This window comes from Thunnus maccoyii, chromosome 7 (assembly GCF_910596095.1).
Source record: "Thunnus maccoyii chromosome 7, fThuMac1.1, whole genome shotgun sequence".
Taxonomy (NCBI): domain Eukaryota; kingdom Metazoa; phylum Chordata; class Actinopteri; order Scombriformes; family Scombridae; genus Thunnus; species Thunnus maccoyii.
In genome coordinates, this window is record NC_056539.1 from 34,292,543 (window position 1) to 34,310,779 (window position 18,237).

Sequence of the window (18,237 nt, forward strand, 5' to 3'; positions counted from 1 at the left end):
CAGGTCCGGTGACGAACGCCGTCATCATGGCGGCTCCGGCCAACATGTTCCTGCCGGACAGTCGGCCCGCCATCCCTCTGCCGCGCTTCAGCCGTCACCTGCACGCCTCTGAGGGCGACGGCGGCGAATCAGGAGAGGTGTGTGTCCGCCTCGGACTTTACACACAGGTGAGTCAGTTGGTGAGGCCACGCCCCTCAGACACATGCTACGCTCTGCACCCCCCGAAGCCCCGCCCCCTACCTGTTCCTCATTCACCTGGATAAAAAGTAAAAGCTCCGCCCCCATTCTTTGTTCCTGTTTAAGAGGTGTGGGCGGAGTCAACTCAGCGTTTCTCAACGAGACTGAAAGACGTTTTTATATTTTTAAACTGGAAGTATTTTATTTTTTCTTTTTAATTAGAATAACTTTTAATTCTTTTATTTTGAAGTCTCAGACTGTAGATCTCATTTCCTGTGAATGTTTTTGAGGTTTTATTTTGGTGTTTTTTTTTAGGAGGAAGAGGAGACGTACCTGCAGAAAGCTGATAGGCTGAACTCTTTGATGAACGCTGTGACTGACAAGGTGAGAGGAGGCGAACAATCCCACAATGCAACCTGCTTTAAATTAGTCATGTGACTGACAGCTCAGCGATGTCCAGAGGTGGAAGAAGTACTCACATCCTTTACTGCAGTAAAAGTACCAATACAGCCATGTAAAAATACTACTACAGTAAAAGTACATAAGTATTATGAGCTTGATGTAGTTAAAGTACTGCAGTAAAAGTACATAAGTATTATGAGCTTGATGTAGTTAAAGTATTGCAGTAAAAGTACATAAGTATTATGAGCTTGATGTAGTTAAAGTATTGCAGTAAAAGTACATAAGTATTATGAGCTTGATGTAGTTAAAGTATTGCAGTAAAAGTAGTGGTTTGGTTCCTCTGACTGATATATTATTATATATGACATCATTAGATTATTAATAGTGAAGCATCAGTGTTAGAGCAGCATGTTACTGTTGTAGCTGCTGGAGGTGGAGCTAGTTTACACTACTTTATATACAGTTAGCTAGTTTAGTCCAGTGGTTCCCAACCTAGGGGTCGGGCCCCTCCAAAGGGTCAGCAGATAAATGTGAGGGGTGGTGAGATGATTAATGGGAGAGGAAAGAAGAAAAAACAAAGTTCTGATACACAAATCTGTTTTCAGTTTTTGGACTTTTTCTCTAATCTTTGATTTTTGCTGAAATATTGGATCATTTGAACATTTATTGAAATGAAAGCATGTGAGAAGTTTAGAGGGAAAAATCACTATTTGGTGGAGCTGTTAACAACTCATAGACATGTGAAACGTGACCCCGACTACACACTGCTTTTTGTAAGACGTCAAAAGCCAAAAAGGTTGGAAACCACTGGTTTCATCTTTAACAATGTGTTGTATTTTAAAAGCTTGTTATATTATCCATTGTGTCAAATCTTCATCTGAAAAGTAACTAAAGCTGTCAAATAAATGTAGTGGAGTAGAAAGTACAATATTTCCCTCTGAAATGTAGAAAGTAGCATCACATGGAAATACTACTATAGAGGAACAGTTCTAGTGAAACTTCTGACAGTTTTCTCAGTTTGTGGTTACAAAACAGTTTTTTGTGGATGTTAGTCAGAGGTCAGAGGTCAAAGGTCACAGACTGTAAACACTGAAACTAAATGTCAGACATAAAATAAAAAATGTCAGATAGAGCCTGAAGTGAGAACGACGTCAGGACTCGAGTCTCATCGTTTGAATTATTTCATGTCTTTATGAGACGGATACATAAATATCAGAAGCACGGAGCTGTAAACAACACGCGTGTCACATGTGTCATGATGTAAATGTCATGATGTAAATATTTGTTGGATCATTGAAGCCGTACGATGTGTTCTGACGTCTGCTGGTTCTAAAAGGTTCTTCACTGACTCATCGGCTGTCAGAAGGTTCTGCAGGTTCAGACTGAAGAGTCTCCACAGAAATAAATCAGCTCAGATTCACTTCAACCAAACATTTATTGATCGTTAATAATCAAACTCATCCTGAAGTCAGAGGACAGAAATTAGAATCTGATTGATTGTTTCAGTTATTGATTATTGTTTGTTTTGTGTCCTCAGTCTGTGTTTGGAGACGGTGAGAACACGAAGGTCCGAGTCGCAGAGCTGGAAGAAGAAGTTCAAACTCTGAAGAAAGTCAACAAAGATCTTTATGACTTCTCCACCCAGCTGTTAACTAAACCCACATAAACACACACACACACACACACACACACTAACACACACACACACACACACACACACACACACACACACTAACACACACACACACACACACACACACACACACTAACACACACACACACACACACACACAGCTGTTAACTAAACCCACATAAACACACACACACACTAACATACACACACACACACACACACACACACACACACTAACATACACACACACACACACACAGAAACACACAGTCACACACACACACACTAACACACACACTAACACACACACACACACTAACACACACACACACACACACACACACACTAACACACACACACACACACACACACACACACACACACACACCAGCTGTTAACTAAACCCACATAAACACACACACACACACACACCCAGCTGTTAACTAAACCCACATAAACACACACACACACACACACACTAACATACACACACACACACACACACACACACACACACACAGTGATGTATTCATGTTGTTAAAAATAAAAGTTGTTTTTGTAGAACTTCTGTGTGTTTGTTAGTGTGTGTGTGTGTGTGTGTGTGTGTTAGTGTGTGTGTGTTAGTGCGTGTGTGTGTATGTTTGTGTGTTAGTGTGTGTGTGTATGTTAGTGTGTGTGTGTTAGTGTGTGTGTGTGTGTTAGTGTGTGTGAGTGTATACGTTAGTGTGTGTGTATGTTAGTGTGTGTGTGTGTTAGTGTGTGTGTGTGTGTATACGTTAGTGTGTGTGTATGTTTGTGTGTTAGTGTGTGTGTTTGTTAGTGTGTGTGTGTTAGTGCGTGTGTGTGTGTATGTTTGTGTGTTAGTGTGTGTTAGTGTGTGTGTGTATGTTAGTGTGTGTGTGTTAGTGTGTGTGTGTGTGTGTATGTTAGTGTGTGTTAGTGTGTGTGTGTTAGTGTGTGTGTATGTTAGTGCGTGTGTGTGTGTTAGTGTGTGTGTTAGTGTGTTAGTGTGTGTGTGTGTGTGTATGTTAGTGTGTGTTAGTGTGTGTGTGTTAGTGTGTGTGTATGTTAGTGCGTGTGTGTGTGTTAGTGTGTGTGTGTGTGTGTATGTTAGTGTGTGTTAGTGTGTGTGTGTTAGTGTGTGTGTATGTTAGTGCGTGTGTGTGTGTTAGTGTGTGTGTTAGTGTGTGTGTTAGTGTGTTAGTGCAGGTTTCACTTTAACTAGAAACAAATGTTTTTTTAAATATGATTGATGGTTAAATATCTGATAGTTTTATTTTGATAGGAGTTTTAAAGTGACAGGAAGTCACCTGACACCTGAGCATCTCACTGAGCTTCAGAAATGACTGAACACGGTTCAGTGAAACCAGCAGATCTGATTGGTTCTTACAGACGCTGCACGCCGTCCTGGTTGTCCAGGAGAAGGTTTTGACCCCAATTAACCCTGACAGGCTGAGAGGTCAAAGGTCACACCGATCAGATTAAACACTGAAGACTTGAAGTCTGAAAAATAATGAAAAACACGAGTCTCTCAGATTAAAACATTTTTTAATATCTGAAGGTTTAAAGACGCTGCAGGTTCAAGAAGAAAGAGTCTCTGACAGCAGACTGCTGCGTTTGACCTCTGACCTCCTGACGTCAGCAGTGTGTCGACACATTCGGAGAATTAAACTGAAAATCCAACATGTAATAAACCAAAGTCAGTATGAACTTCTGTTATATTTCATGTTTTAGTGAGTTTACACTTTCACTCTGATCATTCACTGTTATTGATGACAAACTGCCGTCCACAAAAACAAACTCACAGTTTCATATTTGGGATGAGGAGTCACGGTGGCCTGAATACAAATATGTTATTCGGCAAAGCACTAAAAATTATTTGTTTTCGGGAAGAAAAAAACGTCAAACATGTCAGTGTCTCTCCTCTGCTCCGCTGTGACGTCTATCAGCAGGTCTCAGTGAGGGGAGTCACATCCACCTGCTACATGACGCACGTTTCCTTATTTGGACATCAGTCCTGGAGTTGGGGGTGTTCCCCAGAGATAAAGGTCCCAACCTGTTGTTCCTCTTCTCCTTTCCACAAAGTTAGGTTGTAAAAAAATACACAATAAATGAAAAGTGCAAATCAAGAATCACCTCTGAAGTTCTTCTACACGTTACAGGATAAACTGTCTGTGTGTTATTGGTGTATAAACAGGAAGAGGTCTGTCTGCAGTGAAGTGATGAGTAAAGTTTTAGCTCAGTACTTATTTAAGCACTTTAATATCCTAAAATTTAAAGCATTAAATATAATAGAAATACAAACACAAGGCTCTCTGCACATCCCCACGAGTCACTTTAATAAAGTCAAACGTCACCTCGCTGCTGTTTCAATCCGTCAACCTTTATTTATAGCAGCTGCTCAGTGACACACAGAGAAACTATAAATAATACAAATCTGTAATCCAAATAAAAAGCATCAAAACACGTCACAAAGACTGGATTAAAGGTCTGAGATTAAAACAAATCAGGTTCAACATTTCTCACCTGTTCAGCTTCAGTTTGTTTCTCTAGTGTTGATCAGACGTGTTGAATCGTTTCAGACGTTAAAACGTTCGCTCTGTTTGGATATTTGTCGTGTGATGTGTCAGAATGAATTTGAAGCAGCTGAAGGGTAAATGTAGAGGTCAGAGGTCGTATTCACAAAGCTTCCTGCTACAAAGAGATGCTGCAAGTGACGAAATTCTCATAAAACTCTTAGAATGATGATGTTTTCTGAGCATTTCCCCTGACAGCTAAGACTAGATCCTGCTAAAGATAAAAGTTATTTATGAAGCATCTTCGCCTTTTTAAAGAGCTGCTAAAGTGAGAAACTGTAGGAGGAGGAAGGAGGAGGAAGAGTTTAAAGAGGCTGAAGAGGCTGCAGATTAGATCATGCGGGGATGTTTGTGGTCGATGAAAGTCATCACGACACTGAGATATTTGTTTGAATTTGTTGGCAGCTGTAAAAACCAACCAACACTGCTGCTGATAGTCTGACCAACAATCACAGAAACTGATGACAGCTGAGACATTTACCCTCGTTAATAACAAATAGATTAAGTAGTAAAATGACCAGTATGGATATATCAGCCTCACAGTTTATAATGCTGATAATAGTGACAGCCTACAGTCTCTGTGTTGTGTTGTGATGATGATGATGATGATGATGATGATGATGATGGACAGTAACGTCAGTTGACTCCAACGAAGACGCTCTGATGTCGATTCAATGACGTCAGTTTATTTGAGGATCTGATGGAAACGAGTCTGTAAAACTATTTAACATCAATAAAATCATAATCAAAGGAAACTTACAAAACTAATAAATGATTTCTGTGATGAAGCTTAATAACTGTTAAATAACAAATCACAGGGCCGACGGTCGAACCTCCACCAGGATCAATAACTCACTATATTACAGATTATTGATACAGATGAATCATAGATAATCACTCTGAATGTCAATATCATTATAATCAGTAATAAAGTCTCTCTCAGATCAGCTATACATTATTATTTACAGGTTTAACAGTCACACACTCACCTGGTCTGACTGGTTCCCACGGTAACGGGCTTTATAGCTGCATCGTTACCATGGATACTATGTAGCCAAGTATTAAATATTAAATATAAGATAACAGCATAAAATAATGAAAATAACACAAATATGTACACCTTACAACTATTAAATGAAGGTAAAATTATTTTCTATATTAAAAGATTTTGCTGTTCGACATGTTGACCATTTAAAGCTCAACTAATGTATTTAATGTAACATGCAGGCAGATGTTACACTACAGATGTTACACTACAGATGTTACACTAATCAATAGAACAGCGATCAGTGTTTGATGTGTTTTCATAGAATACTTTTCAAATACAGATTAATTGATTCAACAGAGATGTTCATTACATCAAATACTATTTATAATTACATCATGACGTCATAGAGACTGAATTCTATGATCAGACTCAGACTGCGTTGTTATTTATTGATCAACTAATCACACCATTAAAGAATGAGTCGTACCTGTCAGCGGGATCAACCACACTTCCTGTCTGAGGTAAAAGAACAAAAAAAACACCTGCAAGAGAAACACAAACGTCTTCGTCAACCACTAACCCGGAAATCCCAGTTTTCCCAATCCGGGACACAGATGTTGTCGTTGGTCAGACAAGTCGTCCCCAATCAACTGGTCTGTAGTCTGAGATTAGTCCCAGAACGTCGTCTATAACAGACCACACACACACACACACACACACACACACACACACACACACACACACACGGGGAGGTCTGGAGTCTGGTTGACAGTGGTTTTCAACAGAAGGTTCGGGGCCCCTTGGGGGGCCACAGGGACTGTATTTGAAACTGATGGAGGTTTTTTATCCCGTTGTTTTGTTTTCTTGTATTTTTTTCAAAATAAAAGATATTTTTGGGGGGTTTGGTCGTATTTACTGGTGTCGGTTCATGTTTTCATTCTCATACTGTGACACGGTGTTTATTGATGCAGGTGTGGTGAGTAAGTCCTGCACCATGAAGTCACATTAGTGTGTCAGCAGCTATGTTTGTTTTATTTGAAAGAGAGCGTGTACAGTTTTAAACATAAATGTTGCCATTTGATTCAAGATGAATTTATTATTATCATGTTACAACACAAGGTTGTATAACAAAATGTAGTTTGTGGTCCCTTAACGCTACTCACAAAACCAGAAATTATATAAATGGATTAATAAATAATAAGTCATAAGAATAAAAGTGTTTTTGATATTGTAGTGCAGAGAATGAAGTGAGGAGTCTCACAGCCTGAGGACAGAAGCTGCTCTGTAGTCTGATGAACCAAAGAATAAAATATAGAATCAGTGGTTACAGAGCTGATTTTAGATTTAAATCAACTTTTTAATTTGGTTTTAAAAGCAGTGAAGAAGCTGCAGCTGCAGGTCATCAGGTAGAACTGAGTCCACTGACGATGGTCTGACACAAAGTCACACAGTGAAGGAGGCCAAACTGTTTCAAATGTTATAAACAAAGCACAAATTAGAATATAATCTAACATTCTCAAGTCTCAGTTAGTTGTATTTAAGTACCTTACAGTGATGGAAATACATCAGCCGTCTGAGTTTTTAGAGTTTGTTTATATAACGGCTGTTCCTCCATCATGTGATGCAATAACACATGTAGGAAACAATCATAATGTGCATAAATATCTCGACCGTTTGACAGATTGCACTTTATGGTTTTCACCATTTTTTAACAAGTTTCTTAAAATTCAAATTTGGATCCAGTGTCACACCAAGATATTTAAAATCAGTGACTGTCAATCTTTTGATGAGAATATCCACATTCTGAGGTTGAACCATGGTTTTAGTGAAAAACATGCATACATTACATACATAACATTTAGACTGATTGATCAAGCAAATGTGTGATCCTTTCCATTGCAGCTGTTAGCTTAGCAGCAGCTAACTCAGCTGTTTTTACCAAGCGGCGACCTCCGGCGCTGTGAGATGAAGCCAAACTGCAGTTCCTTGAACGGCCACTCGAGGCTCTGAAAGTGAGTCAATCCTCACAGACCTCCATGTTAAAATACCAACTTTACAGCAGAAATAAACATGTTTACAGTCTGGTACAAACAACGGTTTTGGTCTCTGTAGATAATTTCTCCTTTCATGACAACTGTAAAGGGGGTGAAGTTTTTTATAACTCTAATGTCTAAATTTTATTAAGCCGTAAAGTTCTGCATAATGAAGGACATGGCTGCTTTGAGTGACAGGTCCGCCAGCCCCCATTCGGCCCCGCCTCTTTGTCCATTTTTGATTGGTTGGGAGTTAGGCAGCATCATGACTTTATACAGTCTGTGGTTTTTGCATGTGTGTAGACAACAGTGTCATCTGCAAACATTTGTAGTTCTGCATCATGACACTGTTGAGGGAGATCATTAATATATAAGCTGAATAACAGGAGACCTAACACTGAGCCTTGTGGAACACCCGTTGTGCGCTTCATGTCACCAACCACAATTCAGAGAGTTTTGAGTTTAAAACATCGTGATTGATTGTGTCGCTTTACACAGATCTAAGAACTCAGAGGCAGCTACTCCTCCTTTATCAAGTCTTGATTTAATTTGCTCCATTAAGAACAAGGCAGCAGTTTCAGTGGAATGATTTGCTCTAAAGCCAGATTGCATGTGATGTAGACAAAAACTGCTTGTTAAGAAAAGTTGTTAATTGTTCAACAGCAACTTTCGCTGCAACCTTTGAGAGTCCTGGCAGGCTGCGTCTATAATTACTGGCTTCACGCTGGTGTCCAGATTTAAATAGAAGTGTAACAGTGGCACGTTTCCAGTCAACGGGGAAGGAGCCCAACTCAGGCATCACGAAGGGTTCTCACTTTTAACAGAGATAAATCACCATGGTAACGTACGCTGAGCAGCGAGCAGCGGCGTCTCCGTCTGCTGCTTCACCAAACCGAACGTCAGTCGACGTCATGCAGCCGATATCGACCCGCTCGGTTGTTAATGACGAGTGACATCATCAACTGATACCGACTGTCTGACAGCAAACATCATATTCATAAACAATATAAACAATATAAACAATATAATCACACAACACAATAAGAAGACAGGTGTGTGTTTCAGTGTGTGTGTGTGTGTTTCAGTTTGTGTGTGTGTGTTTCAGTGTGTGTGTGTGTGTTTCAGTTTGTGTGTGTGTGTTTCAGTGTGTGTGTGTGTGTGTGTGTTTCAGTGTGTGTGTGTTTCAGTGTGTGTGTGTGTGTTTCAGTTTGTGTGTGTGTGTTTCAGTGTGTGTGTGTGTGTGTGTGTTTCAGTGTGTGTGTGTTTCAGTGTGTGTGTGTGTGTTTCAGTGTGTGTGTGTGTGTGTTTGTGTGTGTGTGTGTGTTTCAGTGTGTGTGTGTGTGTGTGTGTGTTTCTGTGTGTGTGTGTTTCTGTGTGTGTGTGTTTCAGTGTGTGTGTGTGTGTGTGTGTGTTTCTGTGTGTGTGTGTGTTTCTGTGTGTGTGTGTGTTTCAGTGTGTGTGTGTTTCAGTGTGTGTTTCTGTGTGTGTGTGTGTGTGTGTGTGTGTGTGTGTGTGTTTCAGTGTGTGTGTGTGTGTTTCAGTGTGTGTGTGTTTCAGTGTGTGTGTGTGTGTTTCAGTGTGTGTGTGTTTCTGTGTGTGTGTGTGTGTTTCAGTGTGTGTGTGTGTGTGTGTTTCAGTGTGTGTTTCTGTGTGTGTGTGTGTGTGTGTTTCAGTGTGTGTGTGTTTCAGTGTGTGTGTGTTTCTGTGTGTGTGTGTGTGTGTGTTTCAGTGTGTGTGTTTCAGTGTGTGTGTGTGTGTTTCAGTGTGTGTGTTTCAGTGTGTGTGTGTGTGTGTGTGTGTGTTTCAGTGTGTGTGTTTCAGTGTGTGTGTGTGTGTTTCAGTGTGTGTGCGTGTGTGTGTTTCAGTGTGTGTGTGTGTGTGTGTGTGTGTGTGTGTGTGTTTCAGTGTGTGTGTGTGTGTGTGTGTGTGTGTTTCAGTGTGTGTGTGTGTGTGTGTGTGACCTGGTTCAGTTTGTCTATCGGGGGTTTTGTGTGTCCGTCAGACCATAAAAACACAACAACCTCTTAAAACAAACACCTCTGTCCACAGCTGACATCCCATAATTCATCCTTAAAGAAACATCTGAACTGTTATCAGCAGGTTTTCATTGATTATGACTCTTGATTAATTAATTATTCAGTTTTCAGGTGTTTGCTCACCTGCTGTTGTTGTTTCTGTTTTATAAACCATAAAAACTACAAAATATTAAAGTGTAACTGCAAATCTGAGGTTCATTTAAAAAACAATAACATTTTAAATATGTATAATATAATAATGTAGATTGAAAGATTATTATTTTATTTATTGTTGAAGGGGTTTTAAAGTTAGCGAGTAATAATCCATTAAAACATTCAGTCCATCAAACATCAGATCATTTTAACAGTTTTCTGTTAGTTGAATCAATAATTCATTATTGATCACCTTCACTACATCATTATTAACAGGTAAATTAAAATCATTGTGATCTTTGACTCAACATGAAACAGAAGATGAGTAGAATCAGTTTGTAATAAATAAGAGTAAATAAATAAGAGTAAATAAATAAGAGTAAATAAATAGGTGTCGGAGTTGATGATGAAACATGAAACATCAACCAGACTTCCGTCTGAATGATTTTGTGGATCAGGGATTAAAAAAAAAAAAAAGTTGTTTATGAGGTAAACAAAAGCTGAATGCAGCGTTTAGACTCTGGAGGATTAGAAGAAGAAACCTGCCAACAGACAGACAGGAAGTGTTTCTAATGGAATTATCAGAACAGACTCCCAGTAAAAAAAAACATCACAAACTGAACACAGTAACCATGGTAACGGTTTCAGTCTGAATTTTATTAACTTTATTCACACCAAACATTAAACTAAAACACATTTCAACCAATCAGCTTCAACTTTCCATTGTTTACGCTTCAAACAACATTTAACTGCTTCGGTTTCTCATCAGCTGATATTTCTGGAACGTTTACAGAGAAACTGATCAGCTGACACGTCACCTGAAGACCAGAACAACCGCACAGACCCGGGAGGCCTGCCTATCATTTATCATTTGAAAAACAAACCAATAAAACTAAAAAACATAAAGCCAGCACAGATGATCTGATTCGTCCAACGGGTGCGTTGAACTTTTGACCTTACTTCCACTTCCTGTTAGCCAGAGCGCAGCTTGTTGGTAACTTAGCGTTAGTGAAGCTAACGTATCATAATGGATCACAGAGGATAAACGGAGGGAATCTGAAAGCAGGAGGCCTGTTAGCAAACAGGAAACACAAAGACCAGGTCCTGTTAGAGACAGGATGTTACTGCAGGTTAAACACCGACTACATCCTCACTTCAAAATATCCAAACTATCCCTTTAATGGAGATGAAACAGCGTTTTCACCAGAGACAAATGATGTAGTGCGAGGTGTGCCAGACATCCTGCTCATGTCCCGTCATTATGGAGTCAGAGAGGAAAACCTGCCTGCGGAGCTCCAGCAGCCTCGACGGCTACTGCGAAGACAAGAAGAACAAAGACAAACTCTCAGCAGCTCTCAGGAGTTTCTATCGTTCACCAGCAGAGTACAAAGATACTTTTATAGACTAACATAGTGATCTGTGTCTCTCTGACACTTCCTGTCACATCAGTAAGCTGTTATTTAGTCTGCGCTGTTTGAAAAACTACCTGAGGAGCAACAGCGGAGACCAGTAACGTGTTGCTGCTTATTATAAACACTGAGAGAATCACTGACGCCGTCGCACTAAAACCACAACACACACGTAGCTGAAGACGTCTGATGGTGAGAGTTTGTGTTTCTGCCTTTTATGAATTTAATGCATTTGCTGGTTGACGCACAAATTCTTGAGCCTGAGTTTGTGAGACTGAAATGTGCACAAACTCACGTCTGTTGCTCGCTGCTGGTGTGTGTGTGTACGTGTGTGTTCATGTGTGTGTTTATATGTGTGTACATGTGTGTGTGTGTGTACGTGTGTGTGTGTGTTCGTGTGTGTGTACGTGTGTGTGTACGTGTGTGTGTACGTGTGTGTGTGTACGTGTGTGTGTGTATGTGTGTGTGTGTGTGTGTGTGTGTGTACGTGTGTGTGTGTGTGTACGTGTGTGTGTGTGTGTGTGTGTGTGTACGTGTGTGTGTGTGTGTGTGTGTGTATGTGTGTACGTGTGTGTGTGTGTACATGTGTGTGTGTGTGTGTGTGTGTGTGTACGTGTGTACGTGTGTGTGTGTGTGTGTGTGTGTGTGTATGTGTGTGTGTGTGTGTGTGTGTGTGTATGTGTGTACGTGTGTGTGTGTGTGTACATGTGTGTGTGTACATGTGTGTGTGTGTGTGTGTGTGTTGCAGTAGACATTAAACTGTGGCGACTGACATCCTATATTTCAGATCATCTCTGGAGTTCCAGCAGCAGCAGCAGATCTCTGGCGCTGATCAGCTGATGATCTCAGCTGAGCAGCAGTTAGTTTGTTGTGATCCGACCGACTACGAGACGTTCTCTGTGAGTTTGAGCTAAACGGCTCCTGTAGCCAGGTGAGCTTTGCATGCTGGGATGTTGATGAGTCAGTTAAAAAAAGAAAAACTTCTTCTTTTTGGTTTATAACGGCGGTTGTCAACCAGCGTATCAGGTGCATTAGCGCCACCTTCTGGTCCGGAGTGTGGACCAGAGATTAAATCCTACACATTAATCCTGTCTGTCTAATAAACTCAGTGGAAACTCTACTGCTGCTCCCACTTGGCAGGTTCATTAAAGTTTTAATGCTGAGCTCCTGAACTCCAGTCTTCCTCAGTTCTTCCTTCATATATTGTCTTTCTTGATCATACTTAGTACAATCTGTGCTGCAGGTATAATAGTCTCGATATCGACAACAATGAGTCTGAAAAGGACGTCAGACTGTCACAAACTAAATATTTGATTGAAACATCATCAGCTGTCTTTATTGATCCTTCATGTCAGTTGTGTTCTCTCAGTAATGAACAGATTTAAATTGTCTCATTGTGTCTCATCCAGTGACGGCAGACGCTGCTCTACATCTATAATAACATCAAGAATGAGAGCAGCTGTCAGCTGTTCTTCTTTTAAACTGTTAAAACTTTTAAACTCAATCATTTCTACATGTTGTCAGTTGACAGTTGGGATGTTGTGTGTCAGGAGTCGATGTTCTCTTTTGTTCTCCTCTCTTCTCTCTCTCTCTTCTCTCTCTCTCTTCTCTCTCTTCTGGGTTTTTCTCTCTATTCTGTTCAATGTTAATTAGTTTTTTAATTCCACTTGGATTTGCTTTAAAGCTCGTTTCCACCCGACTGACTGTTCCTCTGTGTGTGTGTGTGTGTGTGTGTGTGTGTGTGTGTGTGTGTGTCTGTGTGTGTGTGTGTGTGTGTGTGTGAATTAGAGACTTTGATGTCTGACAACAAATTAAACGGCTCCCTGCTTCAGTCGTCTACAGGTCACCGACACACCTGTGTAACGTGTGTGTGTGTGTGTGTGTGTGTGTGTGTGTGTGTGTAGTGTGTGTGTGTGTGTAGCGTGTGTGTGTGTGTGTGTGTGTGTGTGTGTGGCATGTGTGTGTGTGTGTGTGTGTGTGTAGTGTGTGTGTGTGTGTGTGTGTGTGTGTGTAGTGTGTGTGTGTGTGTGTGTGTGGCATGTGTGTGTGTGTGTGTGTGTGTGTAGTGTGTGTGTGTGTGTGTGTGTGTGTGTGTAGTGTGTGTGTGTGTGTGTGTGTGTGTGTGTGTGTAGTGTGTGTGTGCGTGTGCGTGTGTGTGTGTGTAGTGTGTGTGTGTGTGTGTGTGTGTGTGTGTGTGTGTGTGTGTGTGTGTGTGTGTGAACTGCAGGTTGCTTATTTTCCAGGTGTCTTGTGTGTAAAGGTCACTAGTAGACATGGAGCTCAGCAGGCGTGTTTGGTCACATGTTGGCGTGAACACGTAACATCCTCCCGTGTTAAAGCGTGTTCAGCTGGGTGAAAACACCAGTCTGATCAGAACCAACGTGATCTTTGACCCTTGAAGGAGCCTCCTGGTCTTTCTCTTCCTTTTCTGTTGTGATGGACTCAACTGTGATTTAGTTCAATTCATTTTTTAAAACAAAGACTGAAACGATTTTCCAAAAGAGCTTTTTAATGATCGTCGTTGTACACGGTGACACGTCAGATCAGCCTTCATGGTGAATGCTTGTGTTCCTCTGTGTAGACGGACTGACGTCTACAACTGAAGAATAATTCATCATGTTGAACCAGACGTCACTGAGAAACAACAGCTGGATGATTCAAACACAGTTTGTGTGTTTTTCTGTAACATTGAACCCATTAAACAGATGTTTCTAGATGTGCACAGGTATAAAGTCATTTGATATGTACCTATACGTAACCATGGAAACCCAATACAATTACAATAGGGTTTGATCCCTGTTTTACCAGCCAATGGTATTGGAGCTTCACTGTACTTGTTTACACATTAACACGTGTACATGTTAACACACAAACCAGCTGAGTTCAACATAACACATTTATCTCCATGTGATGCTACTTTCTACATCTCAGAGGGAAATATTGTACTTTCTACTCCACTACATTTATTTGACAGCTTTAGTTACTTTTCAGATGAAGATTTGACACAATGGATAATATAACAAGCTTTTAAATTACAACACATTGTTAAAGATGAAACCAGTGGTTTCCAACCTTTTTGTCTTTTGACGTCTTACAAAAAGCAGTGTGTAGTCGGGGTCACATTTCACATGTCTATGAGTTGTTAACAGCTCCACCAAATAGTGATTTTTCCCTCTAAACTTCTCACATGCTTTCATTTCAATAAATGTTCAAATGATCCAATATTTCAGCAAAAATCAAAGATTAGAGAAAAAGTCCAAAAACTGAAAACAGATTTGTGTATCAGAACTTTGTTTTTTCTTCTTTCCTCTCCCATTAATCATCTCACCACCCCTCAGATTTATCTGCTGACCCTTTGGAGGGGCCCGACCCCTAGGTTGGGAACCACTGGACTAAACTAGCTAACTGTATATAAAGTAGTGTAAACTAGCTCCACCTCCAGCAGCTACAACAGTAACATGCTGCTCTAACACTGATGCTTCACTATTAATAATCTAATGATGTCATATATAATAATATATCAGTCAGAGGGACCAAACCACTACTTTTACTGCAATACTTTAACTACATCAAGCTCATAATACTTATGTACTTTTACTGCAATACTTTAACTACATCAAGCTCATAATACTTATGTACTTTTACTGCAATACTTTAACTACATCAAGCTCATAATACTTATGTACTTTTACTGCAATACTTTAACTACATCAAGCTCATAATACTTATGTACTTTTACTGCAATACTTTAACTACATCAAGCTCATAATACTTGTGTACTTTTACTGTGGTAGGATTTTTCATGCAGGACTTTTACTTGTACTGGAGTATGTTTACATGGCTGTACTGGTTTTTGTGGGTAATGTCGGCAGGTTTTGACCAGGAAGAAGAATGTGTGGAATAAAATCTCTGATTCTTTAATATAAAATTAACAAATGTCCGTCACCAGTCTGACGATGTTACAGGAGTGAAATAATGAATCTGTTGTTCCGTCCTCAACCTCCATCTGTCCACACTGCCTTTTAACAGTCGTTGTGTCCTTGAAGGCGTCACGGTGATCAAAGAGTCACCACACACACACACACACACACACACACACACACACACACACACACACACACACAGAGTTTAAATAAGGGACAAAGTCTCCTGAAGGTTTCATTGATCAGAGTCTCTTCTCTTCTCGGCTGCTTTCAGGTCAGTTTGGATGATTTTATTTCTCTAATTAATGTTGATTATTGTTGTTCTACTTTTTCACAACCAGATTTGGTTTATATGGGAATATTTACTGTGTGTGTGTGTATCTGTGTTTGTGTGTGTGTGTGTGTGTGTGTGTGTGTGTGTGTGTGTGTGTGTGTGTGTGTGTGTTATGTAACGTGGCCCAGCTTTCAGCTGTGATGTGCTGAGGATGACGAATCAAAACCTCACGGAATAAAAACGAGCTCCATCCTCCAAAAACCTCTGCAACACTTCACTGATGTTCCTGTAATATTCGTATGATACTCCTGTAGTATTCCTGTAGTATTCCTGTAGTATTCCAGTAGTATTCCAGTAGTATTCCTGTAGTATTCCTGTAGTATTCCAGTAGTATTCCAGTAGTATTCCTGTAGTATTCCTGTAGTTTTCCAGTAGTATTCCTGTAGTATTCCAGTGGTATTCCTGTAGTATTCCAGTAGTATTCCAGTAGTATTCCTGTAGTATTCCTGCAGTATTCCTGTAGTATTCCAGGAGTATTCCAGTAGTATTCCTGTAGTATTCCTTTAGTATTCCTGTAGTTTTCCAGTAGTATTCCTGTAGTATTCCAGTAGTATTCCAGTAGTATTCCTGTAGTATTCCAGTAGTATTCCTGTAGTATTCCAGGAGTATTCCAGTAGTATTCCTGTAGTATTCCAGTAGTATTCCTGTAGTATTCCTGTAGTATTCCAGTAGTATTCCTGTAGTATTCCTGTAGTTTTCCAGTAGTATTCCTGTAGTATTCCAGTAGTATTCCTGTAGTATTCCAGGAGTATTCCAGTAGTATTCCTGTAGTATTCCTGTAGTATTCCAGTAGTATTCCTGTAGTATTCCAGGAGTATTCCAGTAGTATTCCTTTAGTATTCCTGTAGTTTTCCAGTAGTATTCCTGTAGTATTCCAGCAGTATTCCTGTAGTATTCCAGTAGTATTCCTGTAGTATTCCAGTAGTATTCCAGTAGTATTCCTGTAGTATTCCTGTAGTTTTCCTGCAGTATTCCTGTAGTATTCCTGTAGTATTCCTGTAGTATTCCAGTAGTATTCCTGTAGTTTTCCTGCAGTATTCCTGTAGTATTCCTTTAGTATTCCTGTAGTTTTCCTGCAGTATTCCTGTAGTTTTCCTGTAGTATTCCTGTAGTTTTCCTGTAGTTTTCCAGTAGTATTCCTGTAGTTTTCCTGTAGTTTTCCAGGAGTATTCCTGTAGTATTCCTGAGTGATTGATAAACGGTGTGATTGATAAACGGAGTGATTGATAAACGGAGTGATTGATAAACACTGATTGATAAACGGTGATTGATAAACATTGATTGATAAACGGTGTGATTGATAAACATTGATTGATAAACGGTGTGATTGATAAACATTGATTGGTAAACGGACTGATTGATAAACATTGATTGGTAAACGGACTGATTGATAAATGGAGTGATTGATAAACAGTGATTGATAAACATTGATTGATAAACAGTGATTGATAAACATTGATTGATAAACGGAGTGATTGATAAACATTGATAAACAGACTGATTGATAAACGGTGTGATTGATAAACATTGACTGATAAACAGACTGATTGATAAACGGAGTGATTGATAAACAGTGATTGATAAACGGAGTGATTGATAAACATTGATTGATAAACGGAGTGATTGATAAACAGTGATTGATAAACGGTGATTGATAAACAGTGATTGATAAACGGAGTGATTGATAAATGGAGTGATTGAGAAACGGTGTGATTGATAAACGGTGTGATTGATAAACAGAGTGATTGATAAACAGAGTGATTGATAAATAGTGATTGATAACCGGAGTGATTGATAAACGGAGTAATTGATAAACGGAGTGATTGATAAACAGAGTGATTGATAAACAGAGTGATTGATAAACAGAGTGATTGATAAACAGAGTGATTGATAAACGGAGTGATTGATAAACAGAGTGATTGATAAACGGAGTAATTGATAAACGGAGTGATTGATAAACAGAGTGATTGATAAACAGAGTGATTGATAAACAGTGATTGATAAACAGTGATTGATAAACAGAGTGATTGATAAACGGAGTAATTGATAAACGGAGTGATTGATAAACAGAGTGATTGATAAACAGAGTGATTGATAAACAGTGATTGATAAACAGTGATTGATAAACAGAGTGATTGATAAACGGAGTAATTGATAAACGGAGTGATTGATAAACAGAGTGATTGATAAACAGAGTGATTGATAAACAGAGTGATTGATAAACAGAGTGATTGATAAACATTGATTGATAAACGGAGTGATTGATAAACAGAGTGATTGATAAACAGAGTGATTGATAAACAGAGTGATTGATCAGGTTCTCTTCATGATTTTGACCTTCAGGATAAAAACTTTTCTGATCTTTAAAGAAAGAAAACAAATTGAACAGAAATCAGTTTAAACACTGAATCAGCAGTTTTCACAGATCAATAATCTGTCAGAATAACAGGAACCTTCAGCCAATCAGAGCAGAGTATCAATCACACACTGATTGATTATTGATACAGAAATCAGAACAAATTATCTGATAAACATTTTATATTTTAACATGATGAAGAATGTTTTCCAGAACTTTCAGCTTCCTGTTGTGGTCT

At 39.4% G+C, this 18,237-nt stretch overlaps 1 protein-coding gene across 1 annotated transcript in view; it reads left to right on the top strand.

Moving 5' to 3' along the window:
• Nucleotides 1-2,305, top strand: part of wdr18 (WD repeat domain 18) — a 34,305-nt gene extending 32,000 nt beyond the window's left edge. Inside the window, exons 8-10 of the mRNA XM_042416293.1 lie at nt 4-167; nt 493-561; nt 2,117-2,305. Of these exons, the coding sequence (XP_042272227.1) occupies nt 4-167; nt 493-561; nt 2,117-2,245 (362 nt within the window). The 3' untranslated portion in view covers nt 2,246-2,305. The remainder of the gene's footprint in view (nt 1-3; nt 168-492; nt 562-2,116) is intronic.
• The last annotated feature ends 15,932 nt before the right edge of the window (nt 2,306-18,237 follow it).